The following is a 23,397-nucleotide window of genomic DNA, read 5'->3' as shown; positions in this document are numbered from 1 at the left end:
TGTAAAGTAGCGAGTAGTATCATATATACTTATGCTGACAATACTATCTGTTTGCAATTTTGTAGTGTTTTGTATGTTTAATGAAATGCAATTTTAATCAGGTTTCTATTTGATTATAGTAACATAGTGGTAATATTTACAACTAAAAGTAAGCTATTGACCCTGTTACACGATTATTACCTTCTTTTCTGCTGTTAGTTTCTGTTCTGCATAACATTTGAAAGCATGAAGGCAAAAAGACTATTGTATTTGTTGTATGAAGCTTAACAATATTTTGCGACTTTCAGATGTTTCTGGACCTGATGAGGCAGTTTTACTAAATATTTGCGCAAAATGTAAAACTGACGATCATCAAGACGACTCAGTTTTTGTCCGAAACTCGACATCCGATGAAGTCCAAGTTTGCGACATGTGTGGTCTCATCATTCAGAACACTTCAACGCTTGAAAGAAAGAAAAGAAAACCAAAAACGAGTGACCAACAGTGTGAAGAAACTAATACTGACCAGTCAGATGACCCAGATAAGGTTGACACACAATCAGTTGACAATAATGTGGAAATAAGTGCTAGTAGTCCCATGTCGGGAGATCAGGCTGCTGATCAAGTTAATGACAACGAATTTCCTACATCTGAGTCTATGTCGAGTCTCGCAGATCCAAATAATCAGGAACAAGAAAAACCTGATAATCAGACAATCTTAAAACTGCTGGAAAAGGGTGAAAAAATCAGGTACACAACTGTTGCTACTGTTGCTGTTTACTAAACTACACTGGACCGTGCTTAAAAAGTTCAACACAACAATAATTTAGCTTTACTATAAGGTGCAAAGTTTCCCACAACTGCTTCTTTAAATTAACCAAGTTTTCAGAAGATGGCTTTAACTATTTTGAGCAATGTCAGGGAACACATTAAATAGGACTCACGTACGACCTAAGGTCAATACTATCTCATATAACTTTGGTAAACTTTTTATTTGTAACATTTTGGTTAAAAAAACTTAGGTTGTAACATTCATTTTGCATTAAAAAGTTTGTTTATTGAACTGACATACGAGGATAGGCTGTGGAACAAAGTGGTAACATAAAATTTTGACTAACTTTGTTTTTACTAATACAGAAACATGTTCCGATCTGCCCGGATTCAAGGTTTGGATGTATACGAGGGTTTGTTGCTGTTTGGTCGAGATCATTATTACATCATAGATGGATTTACAATGTTAAAGAGCAGGGAGATTCGAGATATTTCATTACTGTCGGGAGAGTAAGTTTGTCAAGTGTTTCTACCTTGTGCTTTGGTTTAAAATGAAGAAAGCTTCAGTCATGTATATTAAAAAAAAATTCTTTTTGACTTTTTAATAGTCTTCACTAAAATTGATCACAAAGATCACATACTGTGTGTGTAAAACCACTAACTTGAAATACTGTATTTATAAGCAAAATACACATATTATTTTGTCTTTGAAAGATAATTTTTTGTCACATTTTCAAGATAGTACATGAGCAGCTTTACAAAAAGTAAAACAAAAAATCAAACATTAGTAAGTAAAAATATTTTCTATATGTGTTTTATTCATTGGTATACTTTCAGACATGAACCGATCATTCCATCAGCCACCAGATCAAGCCAGGATTACGAAGGAAGCAGTTTTGAGAATTTAGCAAATCGAATGTGCAGCAAATTTGCATACGAGGATATTAAAGAAGTCCACAAAAGGCGATACTTGCTACAGGTGAGGCATTGATACTGACCAAAAAATTGGTCTTGAGAAATTTCTATATACCATGAATAAATTGAAAATTAAAGCTCGAATAACCCAGTCCGTTGCTAGGTGGATGAAGACTAATGAGCCTTATAGCAATAGATGTAAGTTCAGAAGAAAAAAAACACTTAGTCGCTCATTGTTTAGAATCTGAAAAAAGAACGACTAAATGTTTTTTTCTGAACTTAAACCATGAATAAAGTGTTTCTCGATATAATTTTGGGAAACTCTCTTATCGCAAAATGTTTAATGACTGTGAAACTATTATGTCCTGATATGTAGTAGTTTCATCCATAAATTATGTATCTAATGTTTAGTACGATTTAGTCATGAACATCACAAATATAACCTTTATTTCCAATATTTGTGCAAAATGTAATAATCTGTTTGCAATCAGCTTCAGCACCTTGATGCCTTTTAAAACAAATTTCATTAAGAAAGCTGAATTGTCAAGCAGTTTGTGCAGCCAATTCCCAATGTGTGATTTATTAAGACCTGGGTAAATATATTAAACTTGTTCTAAACGTTTTAATGTATGTTTTCAGAATATTGCATTGGAAATTTTTAATCGCGATGGAAGGAATTACCTTCTTGTGTTTCCTCAAGGCACCAGAGCAAAAGTTTACAGCAAGTAAGAACTTTAATTCAATGCTTAATAAACTTTGTTGTCCGTCATATGGAAGATTTTGTTGTATGTGATATTATACTTGGACCCAGTGTATGGACACAATGGAGAAACAATGTATTTATTAAAACTTTTATTTACTTTTAAAGCAAACATTGTAGGGTGGTGTTAAGACATAGATGAATAGCTGGGATCAATCCTGAAGCATCGATGCAGACCTGCGATCACGGCACACTCATATAGAAATCATAGTACGCCAGGCCCATTAAAGGCAAAATACCAAATCAAGCTATGCATTGAGAATATGGCAAGGTGTAGGCTAGAGAAACTTAAAAATTTCTGGTGAATGCTTGGTGACCAGCTTCGGTATAACACCTTCAATAGGCCTGGGGTACTGGGATTTTTGTAGGTTGGTGTTAATTCTTTGGCATGTAGTTTTCCCACAACCTGCCCAAACACAGATGCAGTGGTTTAAATCTCAACACATTCTATTAAATTGTATGTTATCTAGTGTTTATCGCACAGATTCCTGTCATATGCCACCTCACTTTCCGATCGTGGTAAGGATTCAATCTCGGGTCAGAGAAGCGGTTTAAATGTGGAACAACAAGGACCCACTTTGCTGAGTAACATAATCGGCGAAAAAACTGTCACAAGTCGATGGGAGGTGAGAATAGAAAAATTGTTTATCTACATAGTCGTGCCAGAACAGAACAGTACTAAAGCTAGGCATTGCTGTTTGCTTAGCACATGGCTGAACATAAGAGTTATGTTGTTTATCTGCTGCTAAATTCTACAAATTAAATGCAGAAGAATTTGGTAACTGCAGAGTTGAATGAAGAAAATGTTTTCTAAAAAATAAATAAAAATGTTTCTGTTAATAATTAAGGTTGTATTTCTTGTGAAAAAAGTTATTATAGAACCACGAGATTCTCCGATACAACCATGAGATTTTGTTTTTTTTGTGAAACTGACTTTGTCAAATCAAAATGGTCTTTTTGTGAACTTCAACTTTAATATAGTTAAACATTTAGAATTTGTATCTGGCGAATGCTTGTTTATAAAATAAAACCTTAGTGATATATGTTTAATAGCCAAAATTGTTTAATATCCTGTAATGTATTACATAAAATCTCAGGATCTGCTTTTGATTAATTAAGCTCTTGTTTTGTAGCGAGGTGAAATCAGCAACTTTCAGTACTTGATGCATCTCAACACGTTAGCAGGAAGGTCATACAACGATCTGATGCAATACCCAGTTTTTCCGTGGGTGGTCAGTGACTACACGTCAGAAGTACGTGGTACTTTTTTTTATTCTCCTTTCTTTCAACTAAAGCTTATTGTTTTAATGCCTGAAATTTTTCACAAAAAAAACAACAATGCCATAATTGTAATTTTTTGGGGGAATAAACTAAGGCCAGCATTTACACCAATATTTTATGACACTTTACTTATAAGCCCAACTAAGTTATTGTTTGATTGATATGTAATCAAATGCTGCAGGTGTTTATTTCGATTTCAACTTGAGTCCGTCTTGGACACTGGTGATAGATTTTAACCTTGCTGAAAATCTGGTAGTTGTAACATTCACATAAACGTGTATTTTGGGTTCAGGTGTTGGATTTGACTGATCCAGCAACATTTCGGGATTTCAGCAAACCGATGGGAGCTCAATCCACATCACGATTGGAACAATACAAAAAAAGATACAGAGATTGGGAAGAACTTGGAGGTAATGAAGAGGTTGTTTTATCCATAGATGTGTCTTTGAGTCAGAAAAAAGCAGTTTTGTTTCATATAGTATATTCATTAACTGTTTATGTAAGAGGCTCGCAAGCAGCGGCCCGCAGGCCAAATGCGACTCATTGGTTAAAGGTTGTGTGGCCTGCAGTGATTTTAAATGTACTGGCAAACAAGTCCAATTATCATGTATAGTTTTGAGCAGTGCTATTTTTCTGCGATCTGACAATATGCTGCAAGAATCAAATGTAAATTTTACTTTATTTTTTAGTTACGCATATTTGGTATGCAGCAAAGTAAAATCACTTTGTGTTATTTGAAGATGCACCCCACGATCTAATCATAGCAATTGTATTTGATTAACAGTGAGAAAGGTCGCACATCCCTGGTTTATGTTGATGCATAACAGTAATACAACTGCTAATGTTTGTGTAGATTTGTGACCGGTACAGAAAGCTTAATGCTGTGGATTTTAAATTTTTGCAGTGATATATAAAGTATATGTTATTGTTATTCAGCAATTGAAACGCCGCCCTACCATTACGGAACACATTACTCATCTGCAATGATCATTGCTTCCTACCTTGTGCGAATGGAACCTTTTACACAACACTTCTTGAGACTACAGGTGATTACAAATCTTTGAAAGCATAGCTTGTAGCGATGAACCACCAAAACCATTTCATCTTTATAGCCTAGTTAGTTGCAAGTAACAAGGGTTTTGAGTAGGTAGGAACAGTTAGACCAACTAACACCCACTTAAAGTTACTTCACCAGACATATACTGTCAAACACCACCACATGCTAGATTTTCTAGCCTATGCCTTGCCATATGGGAATGCTTGGTGACCAGCTGATTCTATATAATGCATTTAATAGACCTGGCGTACTATAGTTTTAAGTCTTCTTTTGTTATTTTTCAAGGGTGGACATTTTGACCTTGCTGATCGGATGTTCCACAGTATTAAGGACAGTTGGGTTTCAGCAAGTCAGAAAAACATGGCCGACATCAAAGAGCTTATTCCAGAATTCTTTTATTTGCCAGAATTTCTGTTGAATACAAATCGGTTTGATCTCGGTAAGACAATTTCTTTTGTATAATTTTTGTGTTACAGAGCTAATGTGTGTTTCCAACTTGTTATTTATATAACTAGTCCAACTTGTAATCTTGTGGTTGTAAGGAGAGCAGATTTGCCACACAGCGAAATAAGAAAAATATCAACATGTTTTTTTATTGAACATCACAACACATAAAAACTGTCAAGCCGCTCACTATTGTATGAAGTGTTAATAAATCGTAAGGACCGAGTGTGAAATACAATGCTAACGTTTCAGCAGAATTCAACGATTTTCAACACTTTCCATTACTGTTGGGTTCTGTTGTGTTTTACCTGCTTAAACAAACTGATATTTTGTAGGTCAGAAACAGAACGGTGTGAAATTAGACGATGTGATTTTGCCAGCTTGGGCTAAGGGAAGTCCCCATGAGTTTATCAGAGCCCACCGAGAGGCGCTAGAGTGTGATTATGTTTCAGCTCATCTACATGAATGGATAGACCTAATCTTCGGGTAGATATCTCTTAATTTAAACAAATTTAATGACCTGCATTAAGTTCGTATTTCATGTATGACTGTGAGTGTGTTTGGTGAGAAAAAAAGTTTAGCAGCTGGATGTGTGTGTCTGGTGGGATTGGAACATAAAAATCTGAATATCTGGCAAACACTGGAATTAATAGCACATATTTTTAACTTTATTTGCTGGGCCACGTACCATATTTATTCGATTGTAAGCCGCGCCTTGTAAAGTTTTTTTTACCCTACAGTTTGTGCAGCTTATAATTGAGACTTTTATTTAAATATGAAACCAATATTATTTCCACACCCCTGCTTTTTGAAAACAGTAGTACCCAATATCACAAAGAGCGACTTAAAATCGAGGGTGACTTACAATCGAGTATCGGTACACATGCTATTACATGGCCACAGTTTGTGCACTACAAACCTTACAAATCTTTTTCATGTATGGCTATATCAAGTCTTGCACATTAATTTGTGAAGTTGCACACAAAAATTAAAAAATACTGATTTATGATAAAAAAAAATGTTGTGTAGTTGCAAACAGCAAGGAGAAGCAGCATTGGAAGCTCACAATGTATTTCATCATTTGTTCTACGAAGGTGAAGTGGACATTTACTCGATTAAGGATCCACTGAAAAGAAATGCTACCATTGGATTCATTAACAACTTTGGACAGGTATCTGTTATGGACTAAAACACATTGGAATGTGTCCTTTACCTCAGACACGTTGCAGATGCAGAATAATACATGAACAGGGTTGCCGTTGACATGCACCCCTAAAACAAATGAAAAATGAACTGTTCACATGAAACGAAACAAACATTTTCGCACAAATCTTTGCATTTAAGCGAGCCAGGAGATATATCACATGCGATATTTTTTGCCAAAAACATTCTGTTTCAGCCACTCATCTCATGACAGCTTAGGTCTACGTTTACTTTTACTTGCAGTATGGTTTTCTAAGACATTGCTCTTTAAAATAAAGACAAATCTTAGAAAGTAGGATGGTATGACAACCCTATATATAAATGTGTTTTGTCATTTTTTAGATTCCAAAGCAATTGTTTAAACGTCCGCACCCCCAGAAGAAAGGGAAGTGGCTTAAACTTCCCGCAGAAGTTTCCATCGCTAACACAACCAATGACAAAGTTTTCTATCGCAACCTGGAAAACTTGAAGCAGTCAACCAATCCAACGAAAGGTGAATCAAAACTTTCATGTAAACTTACATGGATCTAACAACGAAAATAATGGCCCAAATAGTTGTAAAAGCGACATGCTTTATTGTTTAATCATTTGGCAAAGGCTCATGCCATCATCAGTGATATGAAGGCCCACATCAGTAACTCCCATTTATATCCACTTGAGTCATGTAAAAGACATTAATTGTTTTCGGTTTAAATTGGTCTTTTACATTTCTATCTATATAATATTGTTTAATATGGTGTCCTTGTTAAGTTTTTGTTTATGTATTCAAAATAGTTTCAAATGTATGAATGCGCAAAAAAATTTTCCAATTTATGAACTCAATAATTTCCAATTTAAAAAATGAAATGTATAAATTTTCTGTTTGTCAATTTTAGAAGTAAATGCGGCAGTTGGTCAAATAGTTCCTAATGACCGTGGAGTTTTGGTAACAGAGGTGGGAAGATTGTTAATTCCTCCTCAAAACACTCGATACCTTTCATGGAACCACGATGATCGTTGTATCAGGGTTGGATACTATGAAAGTGAAAAACCAATGCAGGTTGGTAAAAAAATGAACACAACTTTTCAGTGCTATTGACCCAACAAATGCAAACAGAAATTGCAATATCTGTTTTTCAAGGGGGTTTGATAATATTTTTTATTATCTTACATGTCTCGCATGTATAAAAGCTGTTGCTGCCAGGCATAATATCAATTTTATAGAGCTCTTCTGGCAAATGTATTTTTATTCTAACGTTTCGATGCCCTATGTCCTAAATACAATTGCCAGAAGAGCTCTATAAATTTGACCATGTCTCACATGGTTCTAGTCAAGTCTAGTGTTATTGTCTACGCTTCGCTGTTTTGGGATTTCTGACAATTGTTGGGTGTGTAGTTTTAAACAAATGCTGACTTACAGTAAATCTCTGTTAATTTCAATCTTCGCCTTTCTCGGACAAAACTTGAGGTATAAATGATTTGTAATGTGGTAAGGCTTGAACTAATCGACATAGTTTAATCCGGATCTTCACCTAACCCAGGCAGTTTTTTGTTCCAAACAGGTCCGAAGTAACTGGGGTTTACTATAGTTGAGGTAAACACATACTCTGAGCGAAGTTGTCATTTTATAATTACTGAAACGGGGTCTTGAAAATTTATTGCAAAATGAATATTTTGTTGTTTCATTTTACCTTAAATGGTCCAATGTGTTATATGTACAGACTGGGTTTGATGTACTGTAAACACACACTGAATATAGCTTAAACTCCTGCTTTGTGTTTAATATTCAGCTGATTTTTGTGTCACAGATTTTTGAAAATCTCAGCTGCGGCGAAATTCTCTGTGCTACCATGGCAACCGAAACCCTGTTTATCACCGGCGACAAAAACACAGTTGTTCATGTTTGGCAAATTCCTGCTGTGAAAGACAGAAACAAGACCATGACCCTAGTGAAGGTAAAATTGTTTTTTCAGTTTTACGCCTTGTGTCTGATGCAGTGGTTGTCAAACATATTATCAACGTTCTGCTAGGACAGCATTTGACACAGTTGGAGTGCAACAGACCTATTTGGGTCATACAATACTTTAGGGGCAGCTGGAATAAATCAATATGATTTTTGTCTGATAAAGTGTGTTTAAATCACCTAATTCAGGTTTTGTAACAAGGGGAGCAAGATCTACCCTCAATGAGGTGCGATAAGGTTGAAATGTAAGGGTTAATTATACAGATACTTTTATTAGGAGATTAAATTACAACAAGTTTTCTGTAAACACAAAAAATCTGATGTGTGATTTTAATGATATGAAAAAGATTACCAATGCAGAAATGAAAAGGGGTGGGGGTTTAAACACTGCTAACAACTTTTCATTTTCTCCACCAGTCTTTGTATGGGCACACTCAACCTGTGACCAGTGTATGTGCCTGTGCCTCGTATGGAATCATTGTGTCTGGTGCTGAAGATGGCTCTTGTATTTTGTGGGACCTCAATCATCTGGCCTTTGTTCGACAACTGGGCTCGACTACATCAACTCCAGTGTCTCATATCTGCATTAACGGCAACACTGTAAGTTGACTGTATATTGGTGGTTAAACTTTTTATTACTGTTACCTTTGAGAACAACCAGATACAATCAAAACGACAACTTTAGTAATAGACCAGGGGTCACCAAACTTTTTTCACTGCGGGCCGGATAAGTTGAATAATGATTCGCGCGGGCCGCATGGTTTACATGCCCCAGCGCCGTCTTTTTAAACTTGTAACAAAAAAGGCATTTTTTGCGCACAATTAACACGTGTAATCTTGATTGTGACGTAACAAACTGGCTTTGGATCAATCCTGGGCGTTGTAATCCTATGTCAAAAACCTCATGCAATTTCTCTTGTAGGGTGACATTGTTACATGTTCTGGGGCTGACTTATGTCTGTGGTCAATAAATGGACAGTTGATCACCCATGCCAGTGCTCTGTCTTCAAATGCAAGACACCAAAAAATCACAGCTCTATCTATCGGAAGTCTTAATGACTGGGATTCAGATGCTGTTATTGCCACTGGACATGCTGACGGATATGTCAGGGTAAGAAGCTTGTATCTTTAAATATGATGTGGTTTCCAACTTTTATGGACAAACTTCCAACACATTTTCATTCCTCCCACTAGACTACATAGTAGATGCTGGACCATACAAATATCTGCAAAACTGGGTCTTTTTTCCGCTTCACGGGTCATATTTCCAGAGCGAAAGTGTATTTACAAACAAAACATACAAATTAAAGTAAATTTCTCCCCTCTAGTTTAAAAATGCCTCACTTGGGAGGAATTCCTTTCCGTTTGGGAACCCCTGAAAAATCTTGGATTAAATGGTGAAGCACACCAAGTATTGTTTAGTTGGTCTGCAAAATATCTTGGCAATTATTTTTTCTCGAAAGGAGTTTATTCTTGTTCATTTGCCTCCAACAAAATTGTTTTCATTCGCAGTTTTGGACGCTAGATCATCTGAAAGTTCCTGAAACTGCTGACATACTCAATGCAAATCTGGATGGTGCCAAGGTAAATGAATAAGTGATCAACTTTCAAGATTAAAAATTCAAATAATGACAAGTCAAGTACATTATGATTTAAACTCAAAACCAATTTGACCTCGGGGTTTATACTTTTTTTAAATAAAACTTACATTGCTTTTTTCTTTCAGTACGAAAACGGCGCATTCAACTTAAAAACCCAAGTACCAGGTCTGATACAGGCTAACCCCGACACCGTGTCTCTGACGTCAATCGGTGACGTCACTGAGTTGCCATGGAGTGACGTAGCTAAAGTTGAGGTGGTCGAAGATACTCCAGTGCAAAGTTCCGAAGTTGTTCCTGCTACGAAACCCGCGACTTCAGGTTAGCTTTTCTTATCTTTTGCTTGTTGCGGATTTGCCCATTGAGAGTATTTGGGATTGAAAAAAAATCTGAAATCTTGAATTTGATATGTTTCACGACAACAAGATTTTATATGTACAGGGTACGTGTGGAAACAGCAGCTTGTGTTAAAGGGCAAACTTGAAACGTCTAGATGCGGTAATTTTTCTGGTCACAACACAACACTACCTAAAGTCACAAGCATCACGTCGTCAAGGTATTTTAAAACGAAATTAAGCTAAAGTGTTAACTATGTGGTCGTAGGTTCGAATCCCAACACCAGCACTCACCTATAACTTAGTTGTTGATTTAGTTTTTTCTCTTAACAAAAAATCAGAATTTCTTTTTATATTTTTTTGCATGTTAATTCAATTTATAAATTTCAGGGACCAGCAAAAGCTTTACGTAGGTGATGAAGAGGGCCGTGTTTTTGCTTGGACATCTTCATGACGTCAACAATGACGTGTTTTCCACCGTGACAACCTGATGACCATGTAACAAATTGTGCAATTCCGACTGTTTTGTGATTCTGACTTCGTGGTGCAATACCAGCTAAATCTTGGAGAACTTGAAAAAGCAAAAAGCGTGAAATGTATTTGTTGCGTGTTTGCGGGTTTCCGATCATCAGAATCGTTTCAAAGCTGGTCAATTAAATGCAGTTGTTGTTGTGTTTCACGCATGTCGTCGCAACGGTGTGTGATTTCAGTGTTTTATGCAACCCCCTTGTTATTCTACGTGCCATGTTCGTACAATCGTATTTTATTTATTGTCTCGCGCGCACTGTTCGTCTTTCCTTCTCCTCTCTCTCCAACTGACGTCATCGTCTTGCGGTTATGACGTCATCACTCCATGATTCATATTTTGCCCGTCGCAAGTTTTAAAGCAGTTTCCTTTTTTTGACTTTTTCCGATTTCACGAAATCAGTCCTGTTACAGTTTTTGCTGCGTTCAAATACAACTATATTGCTTGCGTACATCTGTGTGTTAGAAAGGCAAACTCTACCCACAATCAAATCGTTTTGGACAGAAACAGGACGAATCAAAATATCCGGCCGTTCAGATTTTAAATAAAATTGACACATGGCAACTTATGTCACTGAGGTTACAATATGAGAAAGATTATTAAGTATGTTATGAATAATCAGATGCAAACCTGCGAATATCAATTTCTTTCATTCAAAAGTGGGTAAAGTAGGCGTTCGTTACGAAACTTTTGACCGCTGCAGCGCGCTGTTGCCATTCGCGTAAGGGAAGTGTGATTCACACTGTGTGAAAACTTTTAAGAACTCCATACAAAAGGCTGTGTCTAAAAAGTGTAAGTTGTGTATACTCCTGCTTTTTCAGGTCAAGCCTTGGTGCTTAACGCAATACAATAATGTCACAACATACTAAATGTACCAGGGTTTTGGTTGTGCAAAAAAATCTGCATCCAGGTGCTGACTAAAAATGAAACTAAATTATCTTGCAACAAAAGCATTTGAAACTGATTTCATATTACAATACACTCTCTTGTTTTGCATTTGAAGATTGCATAGCACTATAATACACATATAATATTACAAAGCAATAAGTGCAATTAATAACAAGGCTATAAAGTTCTACTTATACCAACTGAATCTCCATCTTAGGGAAAGCATCCACACAATATGTTTTATAAATAAAGTGCTTGTATCGTATTGAATATGAAGACATCTTAAATACATTACATAATGTCTTCAATCACTAGTTCTATATGCTTGGTATATCCAAATTTGTTAGTGAACCATTTTTGGTTTCAGTTGTACATCCCACTTACTGCATAGCAACATAATTAGAGGTCGTAATCCAACCACATATGTTAACAGTTCATAAGTCAAACTGTAATGTTGTTCATTTATGTATATATACTCAGTGCCGGATTAACCATTAGGCAAAGTAGGCACGTGCCTACAGACCAGTCAAAAATCAGGCCACTTTAAAATCAGTAGAATGATTTGGCAACAGTGATAATTCTAATTTGTTAGTTGGCAATCCTAATTTTCCGGCCACTTATAAATTGTGCCTACAGGCCAACAGACCATTAATCCAGCACTGTATATACTGTTGCTTAATGTTTTTATTACAGTCGTTATTATTTACAAGATAATAACATAACTTTAATGGTAGGGGAACACTTCTAAGCAGTGCAAATAGGTTTTGTTGACTTTACCAGACATATAAAAATGAATAAGTCAAGGCATTTGGTTGTGTTGTTTTCAGCACAACTTTACTTTTACACATTTCCCCACTGTATTTTTTGCCTTTTCTGCACATGCCTCTGCATGGCGATCAGAAGCATTGTAATATACAGATGGTGTGCAATCAAAAGGTAGAGAAAAAGACTTTTTTAACATTTCTTCACAGTCTGCTAATGCTGAAACAATTTGGATAAAATGTGGTTCCACACAAGGATTGTCACACAAAAATTGACACAATCTGATGCCATGCTTTGCTGCTGCAAATCCTTCTTTGTATCGTCCAAAAGTAACAAAACATTCAACAAGATTAACTGTTGCATTGATGCTTCCATCATTAAAGCTTCTACAATTTTGAAATGGCAAATTGAACGCTTTCTTGGAGTACCTTATTGCTTCTTGGTGTTGCCCATCCCGAATAAGATTAAAAGAAATTTCACAATAAACCATACTGTGAAACTCGACATATTCTTGTTTTAACAGAGATACAGAGTTTTCTTCAACTTTTGGAAGGAGCGTTTCTATCTCTCTAAAATAAGTCATAGCTTCATCAAGTTTTTCATGTTTAAGTGAGCTTTCAGCAAGCTCGCTTAGATGGATTATCCTCACTTCAAAGTCGTTTTTTAAATTTTGTTTTGTATCTTTATCTAATTGACATTTGGGGTAGTTGTCGATTTTGTCTTGAAACTCCTTAATTTGCTGCTGGTATTGTTTGACCATATTACGAACAGATTTGGTTTGCTTAAGCCGTGCATAATATTCTAATGGTTTTTTGATACACATTATGCAGCCATCATACAATCCACATTGCTCAAAGACTTTCATTAAATCTTTCCACAAATTCTGTCTGGTAAAAAAACATGTTGACACTTTATTGCTTGTTAGATATGACATCAACAAATCTATTGCTTCCAAACCTCTACCTAGATTGGCCAGGCAACGAGCTTTTGTGTAAATATAGGCACTGTAACCTTCTACATTAATTTCTTCACTGATGTTTTGCACACATTTCCAAGCCTTTTCAAGTGTATTGAGACTTTCTTCGTACCTTTTTAAAAAGCATAAACTCACAGCAATATGAAAAGATGCCATGTTTAGTATGAGATCTGACTCTTCATCCACACAAAGTTGGCGTCGTGCTTCAACCAAGTTTTGATAAATTGCTTGGGCTTCTTCGTACATTGTCAAGCGGTGTAGGCAAACTCCGTAATGTTGCAAAACTTCAAAATACTCATCACTAACTTTACCTTTTTTAGGATCATCTTTTACATGATCATATGCAAGTTTTAGGTATTTGAAAGCCCTTTTGTTGTGCCAAAGTTTTTTGAAACAGTCTCCCATTCCAATATAAACTTGTTGTCCAAAGTAAACAGAAAAGGGTACTATTTTAAAAAAAGTGAAAAAGTTTACTTTTCTGTAGCATTTCAGAGCTTGTTTGTACTTTTTCAATTCAATCAAACAGCGAGCCTGTATTAACCAAAGTAAAACTGAAAACTGCATCAATCCAATTTTTCGCAAAATCTTTACGTTTGCATTTATAACTTTTACACATCTATTGAATTCTCCATTCCCTCGAAGGCAATCTGCATAGGAAACAAGCAAATCAAATTGGAAGAAACTGTGTTGATATTCTAAAAGTGTGTGAATTTCATCAATGAGTCTCACAGCAAATCCATACAACTTTACAGACTTGGCAATGTTTACTGCTTTAAATGGTACATCTCTGACCAAACCTATATTAAAAACATTGGCCTTTTTGAAACAATTAACAACATAAAGTTGTAATTCTGTTGCAACATTTAGACAATCAACTATTGTGCGGGCTCCAATACATGTTGTCAACTCATTCATGCAGGATGGCATCTCACAATGCTTGTTCTGATGAAGAATGTCTTCTTGACTTAATGCATTGCTGTACATTCTTAACCGAATTTCACATGCAACAGCTAAGGAAGATAGCACTTTGCTGTGTAATGTCTCAGTAATGACACCTGTTCCACGGTCAAGCAGTTCATCCATTATATCAAAGCTGTTTGAAGCTGTAGTTTCATGCAAATAACCAACAGCATGCACAAATAAGGAGCAACTTCTGTATACAAAGCGTTTTAGATCCACGTGGTGTTCTGTGTCAGTACGTGCCAGGGAATATGTTCCAAAATCCTTTACTATTTTCTGCCTTACATGTGAATTAAACTTTGGCCACTTACTCAATTTGTTTTTAACTTTTGCACAAAATTTTTTGTAAATACAAAAATTCCCTGCCACAAAACTGGTTTTAGTTAACATATCTGCCAAATGATATCCGTTTTTTAAATCTTCTTCTGTTTCCAAGTACTTCACCATCTCACTGACTGGTTTGATAAGCTCAGTTGTCCAAGGCTTCTTCTCTGTCTTTGTTTGTCTTCCCAATGGGTTCTTACTTGCGTGAGGAGCAAATCCATCTGGACAAATTCCACATGGGGTGTATGCATCATAAAACCAATCTTCTTCTTTATTCAAAGGATTATTAAGACACGGAATCGCCAAGAATTTGAGTATAGTTTCTCCCAGACGAACCAGTATAACTTGAAAAACAGTTGAAAACCACTGAAAATACTCCAAGATGTTTTGGTAGTTGGGGTTTTTCTGTATTTTGTCTTCCAACACAATGATGCTTTCAAAATCAGAATATGGGGTAACTTCTTTTTTAGCCAATGAACCCATACCTACTAAAGCAAACTTACACGGTGCTTTCCCCAGGATGGAGAGTGTATGATTTGCTATAAGTTGCATGATACTTGTGTAAGTTTCTGTGACATAATCCTGTATTTTTCTTATTTTTGCAACCCTAGATTTTCTTGCCTGTTCCATTTCATTTCCCTTGAGGTCATCACTTATTGGTTTTAATTTTTCCAGTTCTTCTTTTACTTTTTCACGGAGCACTGCAATTTTTTGCTTTGCTTCCACAATTGCAATGTCTACCAGTGTGGTATCCAACTTCAAAGCATTTGCCAAAGTTAAAATATGCAAACATACATCATTAAGGTCTTGTTTAATTGCTTCAACATTGTCTGGCTGCCTTAACACAGCTGATGTCATTAAAGCAACACTTTGAATGAGACTGATCTTATCTGGACTTTTCTCTTTGTACACAAGTCCCAACTGATGCAAAGTTTTTGCAGATTCTTTTGGATCAATTTCTTTGCCATTTGACAAACACTGTCTCCTTAGCACATTTGCAAGTTTTTTTTCAGAGTTTGTTTCTTTTACTTGTTTACACTTAATCATATTTACGCTAAAAAAAGTGTAAATCAAACATCAACACTATTTTAGACCCAACTGGCCTATATTGTGCAGTCAAATACCGCTACATCACCCCGTTATTTTCCATGACGTGTCCCCAACAAAAAAGGCAACGGTTCATTTGCTGACAATGGCAAGACTTTATGGCAAAGCATTGAGCCGTTCTTTAGTCAGACTGGTGATGACAAACTTTAAAACACACCTATTAAGCATTCCTAAAGCTTGGCACATGATGCTGTTTGGTTATTGTTTGTCATGGCAATGTTCAAAATTGTTTTGATGAGGCTGTCAATGAAGGTAATTCCCCTGGTTAAGTTTAGTTTTGAAGTAGGGGAATTCCAATTAATGAGTAGGGCAGGAATAACAACGTACTTTAGAATGCGTGAGATAATAGCTACATGGCGTGTCCAAATCGACGAATTATACAGCATCTCGCAGTGCACAGTCAAAACCCTTTTGTAATGGATAGAACTAAGGCCCGTTTACAATATGCTTAGTGTAGCCTAACCTTACCTTGTGACTCCTTCCGTTTACACTGCCATTTTCGGTGCGTAGATCAGTTTACTAAATAATTTACTCGGTGTCATTTTTAGCTCACAGCAACTGTCGATGATCATAAATCACCACATGAATATATTGTTACCTATATTGCATTCGAAAAAGCTTTGTAAGAATCTAATTTAATTGATATTTTAAGATGGGTGTTTATCTTACTTTAATATTATTATAGCATGTAGCCCGCTGTGAAAACACAACGTACAATCATAACCACGTAATGAAAAATTAATTTGTGGCAAATATAGCGTACAATCATTAATTTTTTCCAAATAAACCAACTTTTTCGAATCAGAAACCCACACAATGCGATAACAGAAACCGTTAGCGCTCGCCTCTCTTTGCAAAAAGTTTTCAATAAACCACGTTGGCAAATTTTGCGTCGCTTTTGGTTATCACTAGGGCGATTATTTTTTGACCTAAAAAACGAAAAATTTTCACCTACAAATTGAAAATTTTGACAAGTTTTGACTTTAAAAAACTTTTTTTTGACAAAATTTTGACCTATCAAAAATTCAAGTAGTTAAATTACACATTATTGCACAAAAAGTTAAAATATGGCTGTAGGCTACTCTGTAGAGCAAAAGAATGTGCAAAAACAGAAGGGCAAAAATCTGAACACAGACCTAGCCTGTTCTGAAAAAGGAAATGAGCTAATTAACAATCACTGCTAAAAAACTGCAGCTAAGACACAATGAAAATTATTCCAAACATTTATTTAACAAAAGATGCATGAAGTACCTGAAAGCAAAACCGAAGCAAGAGCTGCACCTCCCCTGCAGCTGCCGCAAAATGACTTGGGACCTACCACAATTTTGCACGTTTTGGGATGTGTTGAGCATCACGCCATATCAACCTAATTATTTCACTTACTTAATGGTTTATGATTCACAATAAGTAAGCAATGGGCCAATTACAACAGTATAAAGTAGGCTACAAGGTGTAAAATGAACAGTTCACTGACAGTGCAACCTCTACACCACCACAACAATGCAGTTTGTAAACAATTTTAACTTCGTAAAAAATTTTGACTTTGCAAACAATTTTTGACTTTTTTTGACAAATCAAAAAATAATCTCCCTAGTTATCACCAACGTTGTTAGGTCGAGAAGGCGTTCTTTACGAAACTTTTGAACGGTGCAGCCTGCAGGGCGCTGTTGCCATGTGTTTAGGCAGAAGTGTAAAAACTTTTTAAAACTACACACAAAGGACTGTGTCTAAAAAAACTGTGAGTTGCGTATACTCCTGCTTTTTCAGTTCAAGGCTTGGTGCTTAATGCAATAAAATAGTGTCACAACATACTGGCAGTGTACCAGGGTAAAAAAATCTGCATTGATGAGCAGACTGAAAATGCAACTGCATTCTTTTGCAGCAAAAGCATTTAAAACTGATGTCATATTACAATACACTCTCTTGTTTTCCATTTGAAGATTGCATAGCACCATAATACGCATGTAACTAAGATGACAAGCAAAAAGTGCAGTAAAAAACAGGGGTGCTGGTGCCTGTCTGGTATTGTATATGAAGAGCTCTTGAATACATTTGTATAATGTCTTAGATCACTAGTTCTATATGCTTGGTATATCCAAATTTTTTGGTAAACCATTTTTGGTTTTTATCGTTAGCCCAATCATCATTCTACCCTACTTTTGCACAGCTAACTGCTGCAATAATAAATGCATTTTTAACTTTTCTGATAAAGTTTTATTTTTCTATTGATTTCCACTCAAACCAAAATAGTCATGTTGAACATTACTGTGTCATGTAAAACAGTTAAAATGATGCTAAATGCCTTGGCAAGGATACAGCATATTTTATGGTCAATGTTTAACAATTTATGTAAGCTGCCACAACCCAAAACCTTATATCAAATTATGACATGCCGTATGCAACAAAATTTGAAACAACTGGGGGCCACTATAAATGCGGGTCACATTTGTCCCGCTGGCCGCACTTTGGAAACCCCTGACTTAGGTTTCAAAGAAGAGTTATATACAACTTCATAACTAATATGCTACCACTTAGGTCTACAAGAAGAGTTATATACAATTTCAGAAGTTTTATAACATTTAATGTAATTATTTGGTGGGATTTAAAAGTTTAGGCTTCAAATTGCCCAAATACTATATTGAGCTATTGTTAACATTCTCCAAATGCATCCTTTATTCATATGTTTTTGGAAGTAGTTGATAACTGATGTTGTCATTAATATCGTTGTTGTCCTTTTTCCACTTTGGACAGTTCACTTTTATTTTCTTCGAATTTTGCTCTCTGTGTATTTAAAACTTGTACAATTTTGTGTAATGTATGTATGTTATCTGTAATTCTGTTTGCATGGAGAAACCAGGCCATTTTGTAAACAAATACTCTAGTTTTATGTTTAAGTTTGACTTTACTTCATCTGGTTTCATGCTTTTTCCAGCATCTCCAACCCTTGGTCTTTTTTTAGATGAGCAAGACATTGAGCTTTGTGAAATGACACTTTGTTCAAAACATCAGTGTTAACGTTGTGCAACCTCAAAAGACCTGACTCAAGTTCATTAAACATGTTCAAAGCTTCGCTATATGTTTGAAGTTTCAAAAGCGAGCATCCATAGAAAATCCAGTTATCAAAATAATCATGCAAAAAATGTATTCCATTGTAGTTTTCTCTCACACGACTAAAGCATTTAATTGCTTTATGGTAGCGACCCATTTTATAAAAGCAATAACCAATCTTGGTGAATGCAAGAAGTGTGCTGTCAATTAATCCACGATGGTGGTACCAGTTTATAATCCTCAAAGCTATAATAGCATTTTTGTATTTCAACAATCCTATTAGGCTGTCTGCATATTGAAATATGCACTTGCAAACCAGTTCAAACTGGCAACTTGATTGTAAATCGGGCTTTGCAGTTTTATATACTGCCACAACTTCATGAAATTTTTTGGCATCCTGCAATGCACTGAGTGTGTAAAAATACAATAAAACTCTATTTTCCAATTGTTTAAACTCTGGCATAGATTTACCTTTTTCTACCAGCTTCAAGGAGACCTCTGGCAGTTTTAGTTGTCTTGCAACATTAAGTTTGGAAGTAATGTTACATTCACATGTAAATTGTTTGCTCTTTAGCATGTGTTGCTCTTTTAGCCATTTTCCTAGGCACCATCCAATGTTAAAGCAGTCAACCACTGCTCTTGCTCCAATAGTTTTTGATAACTTTTCAAGATGTCCTTCTTTTGTAAAATAGTTTGAACAATGAAAAATATTCTGGCCATTTTTGTTTAAACTGGCTCTAAGCCGGATTTCACATGCAATCGCACACATAAAGTGCAGTTTCTCTTGATCAACGTGCTGTAATGCCCCCTCTTCATACAATGCATCTAATATTTCAAAAGAACTAGCAGCTGCATTATTGCACATGAAATGAAGGCCAAGTGCTTTTACATAGAGTGATATGCTGCGGTCAATAAAGCGCTGTATATCCAAGTCCAATGCTTCTGAGCTACCTAGTTTGGTAATTTTATGACCAGTAGTTTGCATTTTTATATCCTCAAAAAACTGAATGGGTATTTTTGGTTTTTCTGCTTTTGCATGTTTAAACATTCTGTCAAACCTCTCATATACATCTGCATCCCCACAAACCAAACAGGTTTTAGTCAGCATGTCTGCCAAATTATATTCATTCTTTGAATAGTCTTCTGTTTCCAAGTACTTTACCATCTCACTGGCTGGTTTGATGAGCTCAGTTGCCCACAGCACATTATGTGGTTTATTTTGTCTTCCCAATAAATTCTTGTCAGCTTGAGGAGCAAATCCATCAGGACAAATTCCATTTGGAGTGTATGCATCATAAAACCAATCCCCTTTCTTCTTCAATGAATTGTTAAGGCTGGTAATAGCCAAGTGGTGAAGAACTGTTTCACCCAAGCGAACAAGAATCATTTGAAACACAGTTGCAAACCATTGAAAATCTCCAAAATATTGCTGTAACTATTGGTGTTCTGAATTCCATCCTTTAACACAATAATGCTTTTAAAGTCAGAGTATGGGGAAACTTCCTTATTTGCCAATGAACCCATTCCTACTAAGGCAAATTTACAAGGTGGCTCCCCCATTATCAACTCAGTATATTTAGCAATTTGGGCCATTATTTTTGTGTATGTTTCTGTGGCAAAATCCTGTATTTTTCTTAATTGTTTTGCTCTAAGCCTTCTTATGTAAGTAAGTACTTCACTTTCTAGTTCATTTGAAACAGGCTTTACGTTTGCAAGTAGTTCTCTTGTTTTTTCCCTAAATAGGTGAATTTGAACTTTTGTATCCTCAATAGCTTTTTGAACCAAATTCATGCATGGATTTGCAGCATTTGCCTTTTTCATAATATGCAAGCATAAATTATAAAGGTCGCTTTTGATATCATCAGCATTATCTGGTTCCTGCAAATAAGCTGATGTCATTAGGGCAACACTTTGAATTAAAGTAAGTTTTGTTGAAGTTTTTACATCGTACACAAGTCCTAATCTGTGCAACAATTTAGCTGTCTCCTTTGGATGAATTTCTTTTCCTCCCAGATCACAGTGTGTTTTCAATTCTTTTGCCAAATCAAATTCAGATTCTGAATAAGGGTTCCAATCATAGAACTTTGGATACCACTCCTCCATTTCTTGCGTCTGTTATTTCCTTTAAATCAAGCATTTAACAACAGATCCAGACTAAAGGCAGTCAGAAAAAACATATAAACATTTCCTTAAAATAAACATTTATTGATTAAAACACAACCTTGTGAATTGTTAAACAAACTCATATATGCCGATACTAACATATTTTAAATCTTGTTGTTCATGCCCCTATCAGGATGTTTTTAAAATGTTTTAATAATAACTTTACCTTTGCTGTGCTGTGCTGCTTCAACACGTTTTCGTTACCAACAACATTACATCTCACCTAGCAACCAAATGGTGCACGTGTACGTTATATAAATTACAAGGCCAGAAGAACGTTAAGTAAACATGACATTTTTGCACAATTTCTGCTGGTTGTTTAATTGTCATCGTCAAATTAGTAAAATATTTAGTAATCCCCTTCCGTTTGACAGTTAAAAAACGCATCTTTTTCATATTTAACGAAGTATCTGTTCAACCATTCTGCAAGAAATAAATACCGTTATTTATCTGATTATATGCTAAACCTCAAACTGTAATGTTTTTACCATATACTTTGTGTAGCTTACAGTCGCGGGGCTTACATAATAATACCACACCGATACTAATTCTACACTCGTGTTTTTTGATTAATCTCAGGTACCCAATTCTTTGCAAGTAAACACTATGCACATAAACAGACCCGGCTTTGCTAGGTAGCCTACATTTATTTGCAAGATTTTGTTGACAAATAGTTCTACTAAGTAGCAACAGAAAATAACATATGTAACTTCATTGCAAGTTTTTTGACACCTTGACATGTGGCTTAGGCTACAGCCCAATCGAAAGTGCGGGAGCGCTCGCCTTCGCAATTGCGACATCTCGTCGCTGCGTTACCACCTTACGCCACGTCGCTGGGCATGCTTTTATGTTCATGCATTAGCTCACGTGACAAAACGTTTTCTGTACGAACAATTGCAGCACATTCCCACAAACCACAACAGAAGTTGGTTTGCAGCATCGAAAAGGGCCAATTTTTCCTTTTTATTAAGCTTTTGGAGGTGAAGTCTTGCTGCTTCGGAGCAAGACAAGTCACTGCTTAGCGGGTGCTTCAGCACTTTGCTTTGTGATGTCGTGAAATGCTTTCGTTGCGCAAGTACCATCGCTTCCTAAAAAGCTACGGACCAGCCTCGCTCCTCTTGGACGAGAGAGGGCCCAGAGCTGGGGCTTCGTGTTCCAGCAATGCTTCCCTCTTTTGCTTAAGAAAACGCCCAGCGGGATACATTTGTTCCCGCAATGACTGGCTACTTTGGACGGGCTCGGTTAAAAAAGAGCTTTTCGAACGTTTTTGGTGAAACCACAAAAACAAAATGTCGTGCTAGTAGGCGTCGCCGACGTTTGTGTTTCCCGCCCAACTGTCGTTGGTTGCGACTTGTGCTTTATAAGTCGCCTTAAACCTATGACGCCGGAAAACGAACAGCCTATTGCCCGCTAGATGTCGTGTGGAGACGATGTCTAGTTGCGGTAAGGGCTTTGCGTTGGGTGTGTACTGTGTAGGAGTGCTCGCCTTCGCAAATGCGACATCTCGTCGCTGCGTTACCACCTTATACCAGGTCGCTGGGCGTGCTGTTGTTCCCATGCATTTTCTGCTGTACCCATATGCAGACATAAAAAACCCTGATCGGGATTCGTCCACTGGAGTGTCCTGGGTTTGAGCCGCGTGAAAAAATGCAAGGAAACGCCTCTAGATCTTTCGGTTGTGTAACGTGTGTTTGCTTTGGACAATTATTAATCCGAACAGTGAGATGCTCGGAGCTAGATAAAACAGAACACTTGTAGTTTCGGCACATCCCTATTCTGAGCCTAGACTTTTCCAAATTTTATTTTAGTTGGTTTTGCATTTCTTATCCAGTAAAACCAAGTTTATCGTTTTTTCATGGACAGTAGGCTTACACAAACTAACAATATGTCGTGAACCGTAGGTATGCCAAAGATTTTTTAATGTAACATGTTTGTGAAAAATACCAAACAGGTAGGCAAAAAAAATATTTTTGGATGCTAACCAACATCAAACGCGTTTTATGCTTTTTCTCGAAAACTTGAAAAATACACTTACTAGGTTTTACCAACAACGGTAGTAAAGTTTAACAACAGTTTGCGGCCTATCAGGGTGGCTCACGGGACTTTTCTGGCGAAATGCTATGTCGGCCCCCTCCAACTGAGAGTAACTGTGTCCGGTACTCGGTCCCGCCTGCACCGCGGCCAGCGCATGCGGTGGAGGCCATGCCCAGTCCGTGTTTCTATGCGCACCTTATTTTAGCTAAAACCATTTAACGCGCCACACCTAGCTAGAAATCGATCTAAGCTAAGACTATTTTTTTGCTAGACTTATATGAAAAATATGTAAAGTTCACTTTTAAATCAAATTAGGACCAATAA

The 23,397-nt window shown here is 36.4% G+C and overlaps 2 protein-coding genes across 3 annotated transcripts in view; one reads left to right on the top strand and one right to left on the bottom strand.

Moving 5' to 3' along the window:
- Window positions 1–11,262, top strand: part of LOC145237091 (WD repeat and FYVE domain-containing protein 3-like) — a 45,792-nt gene extending 34,530 nt beyond the window's left edge. For both annotated transcript variants that reach the window (XM_080099830.1, XM_080099828.1), the window contains exons 49-68: window positions 288–729; window positions 1,117–1,260; window positions 1,588–1,729; window positions 2,305–2,390; window positions 2,910–3,051; window positions 3,559–3,678; window positions 3,999–4,116; window positions 4,643–4,752; window positions 5,049–5,202; window positions 5,543–5,693; window positions 6,237–6,378; window positions 6,753–6,903; window positions 7,286–7,449; window positions 8,198–8,344; window positions 8,770–8,952; window positions 9,275–9,463; window positions 9,865–9,936; window positions 10,079–10,271; window positions 10,392–10,506; window positions 10,676–11,262. In XM_080099830.1, the coding sequence (XP_079955956.1) occupies window positions 288–729; window positions 1,117–1,260; window positions 1,588–1,729; window positions 2,305–2,390; window positions 2,910–3,051; window positions 3,559–3,678; window positions 3,999–4,116; window positions 4,643–4,752; window positions 5,049–5,202; window positions 5,543–5,693; window positions 6,237–6,378; window positions 6,753–6,903; window positions 7,286–7,449; window positions 8,198–8,344; window positions 8,770–8,952; window positions 9,275–9,463; window positions 9,865–9,936; window positions 10,079–10,271; window positions 10,392–10,506; window positions 10,676–10,739 (3,029 nt within the window). In that variant the 3' untranslated portion in view covers window positions 10,740–11,262. The remainder of the gene's footprint in view (window positions 1–287; window positions 730–1,116; window positions 1,261–1,587; window positions 1,730–2,304; window positions 2,391–2,909; window positions 3,052–3,558; window positions 3,679–3,998; window positions 4,117–4,642; window positions 4,753–5,048; window positions 5,203–5,542; window positions 5,694–6,236; window positions 6,379–6,752; window positions 6,904–7,285; window positions 7,450–8,197; window positions 8,345–8,769; window positions 8,953–9,274; window positions 9,464–9,864; window positions 9,937–10,078; window positions 10,272–10,391; window positions 10,507–10,675) is intronic.
- A 6,032-nt stretch (window positions 11,263–17,294) lies between these two features.
- On the bottom strand, window positions 17,295–21,060 carry LOC145239342 (uncharacterized). The gene has a single exon (XM_080102649.1). It carries the CDS (start codon window positions 20,261–20,263, stop codon window positions 18,746–18,748), a length of 1,518 nt encoding a protein of 505 aa, XP_079958775.1. The 5' UTR covers window positions 20,264–21,060; the 3' UTR covers window positions 17,295–18,745.
- Between the last annotated feature and the right edge of the window lie 2,337 nt (window positions 21,061–23,397).

This window comes from Phallusia mammillata, chromosome 7 (genome assembly GCF_965637545.1).
Source record: "Phallusia mammillata chromosome 7, kaPhaMamm4.hap1.1, whole genome shotgun sequence".
Classification (NCBI taxonomy): Eukaryota; Metazoa; Chordata; class Ascidiacea; order Phlebobranchia; family Ascidiidae; genus Phallusia; species Phallusia mammillata.
The sequence above is the reverse complement of the archived record's forward strand: the minus strand, read 5'-3'. Positions and strand labels throughout refer to the sequence as shown.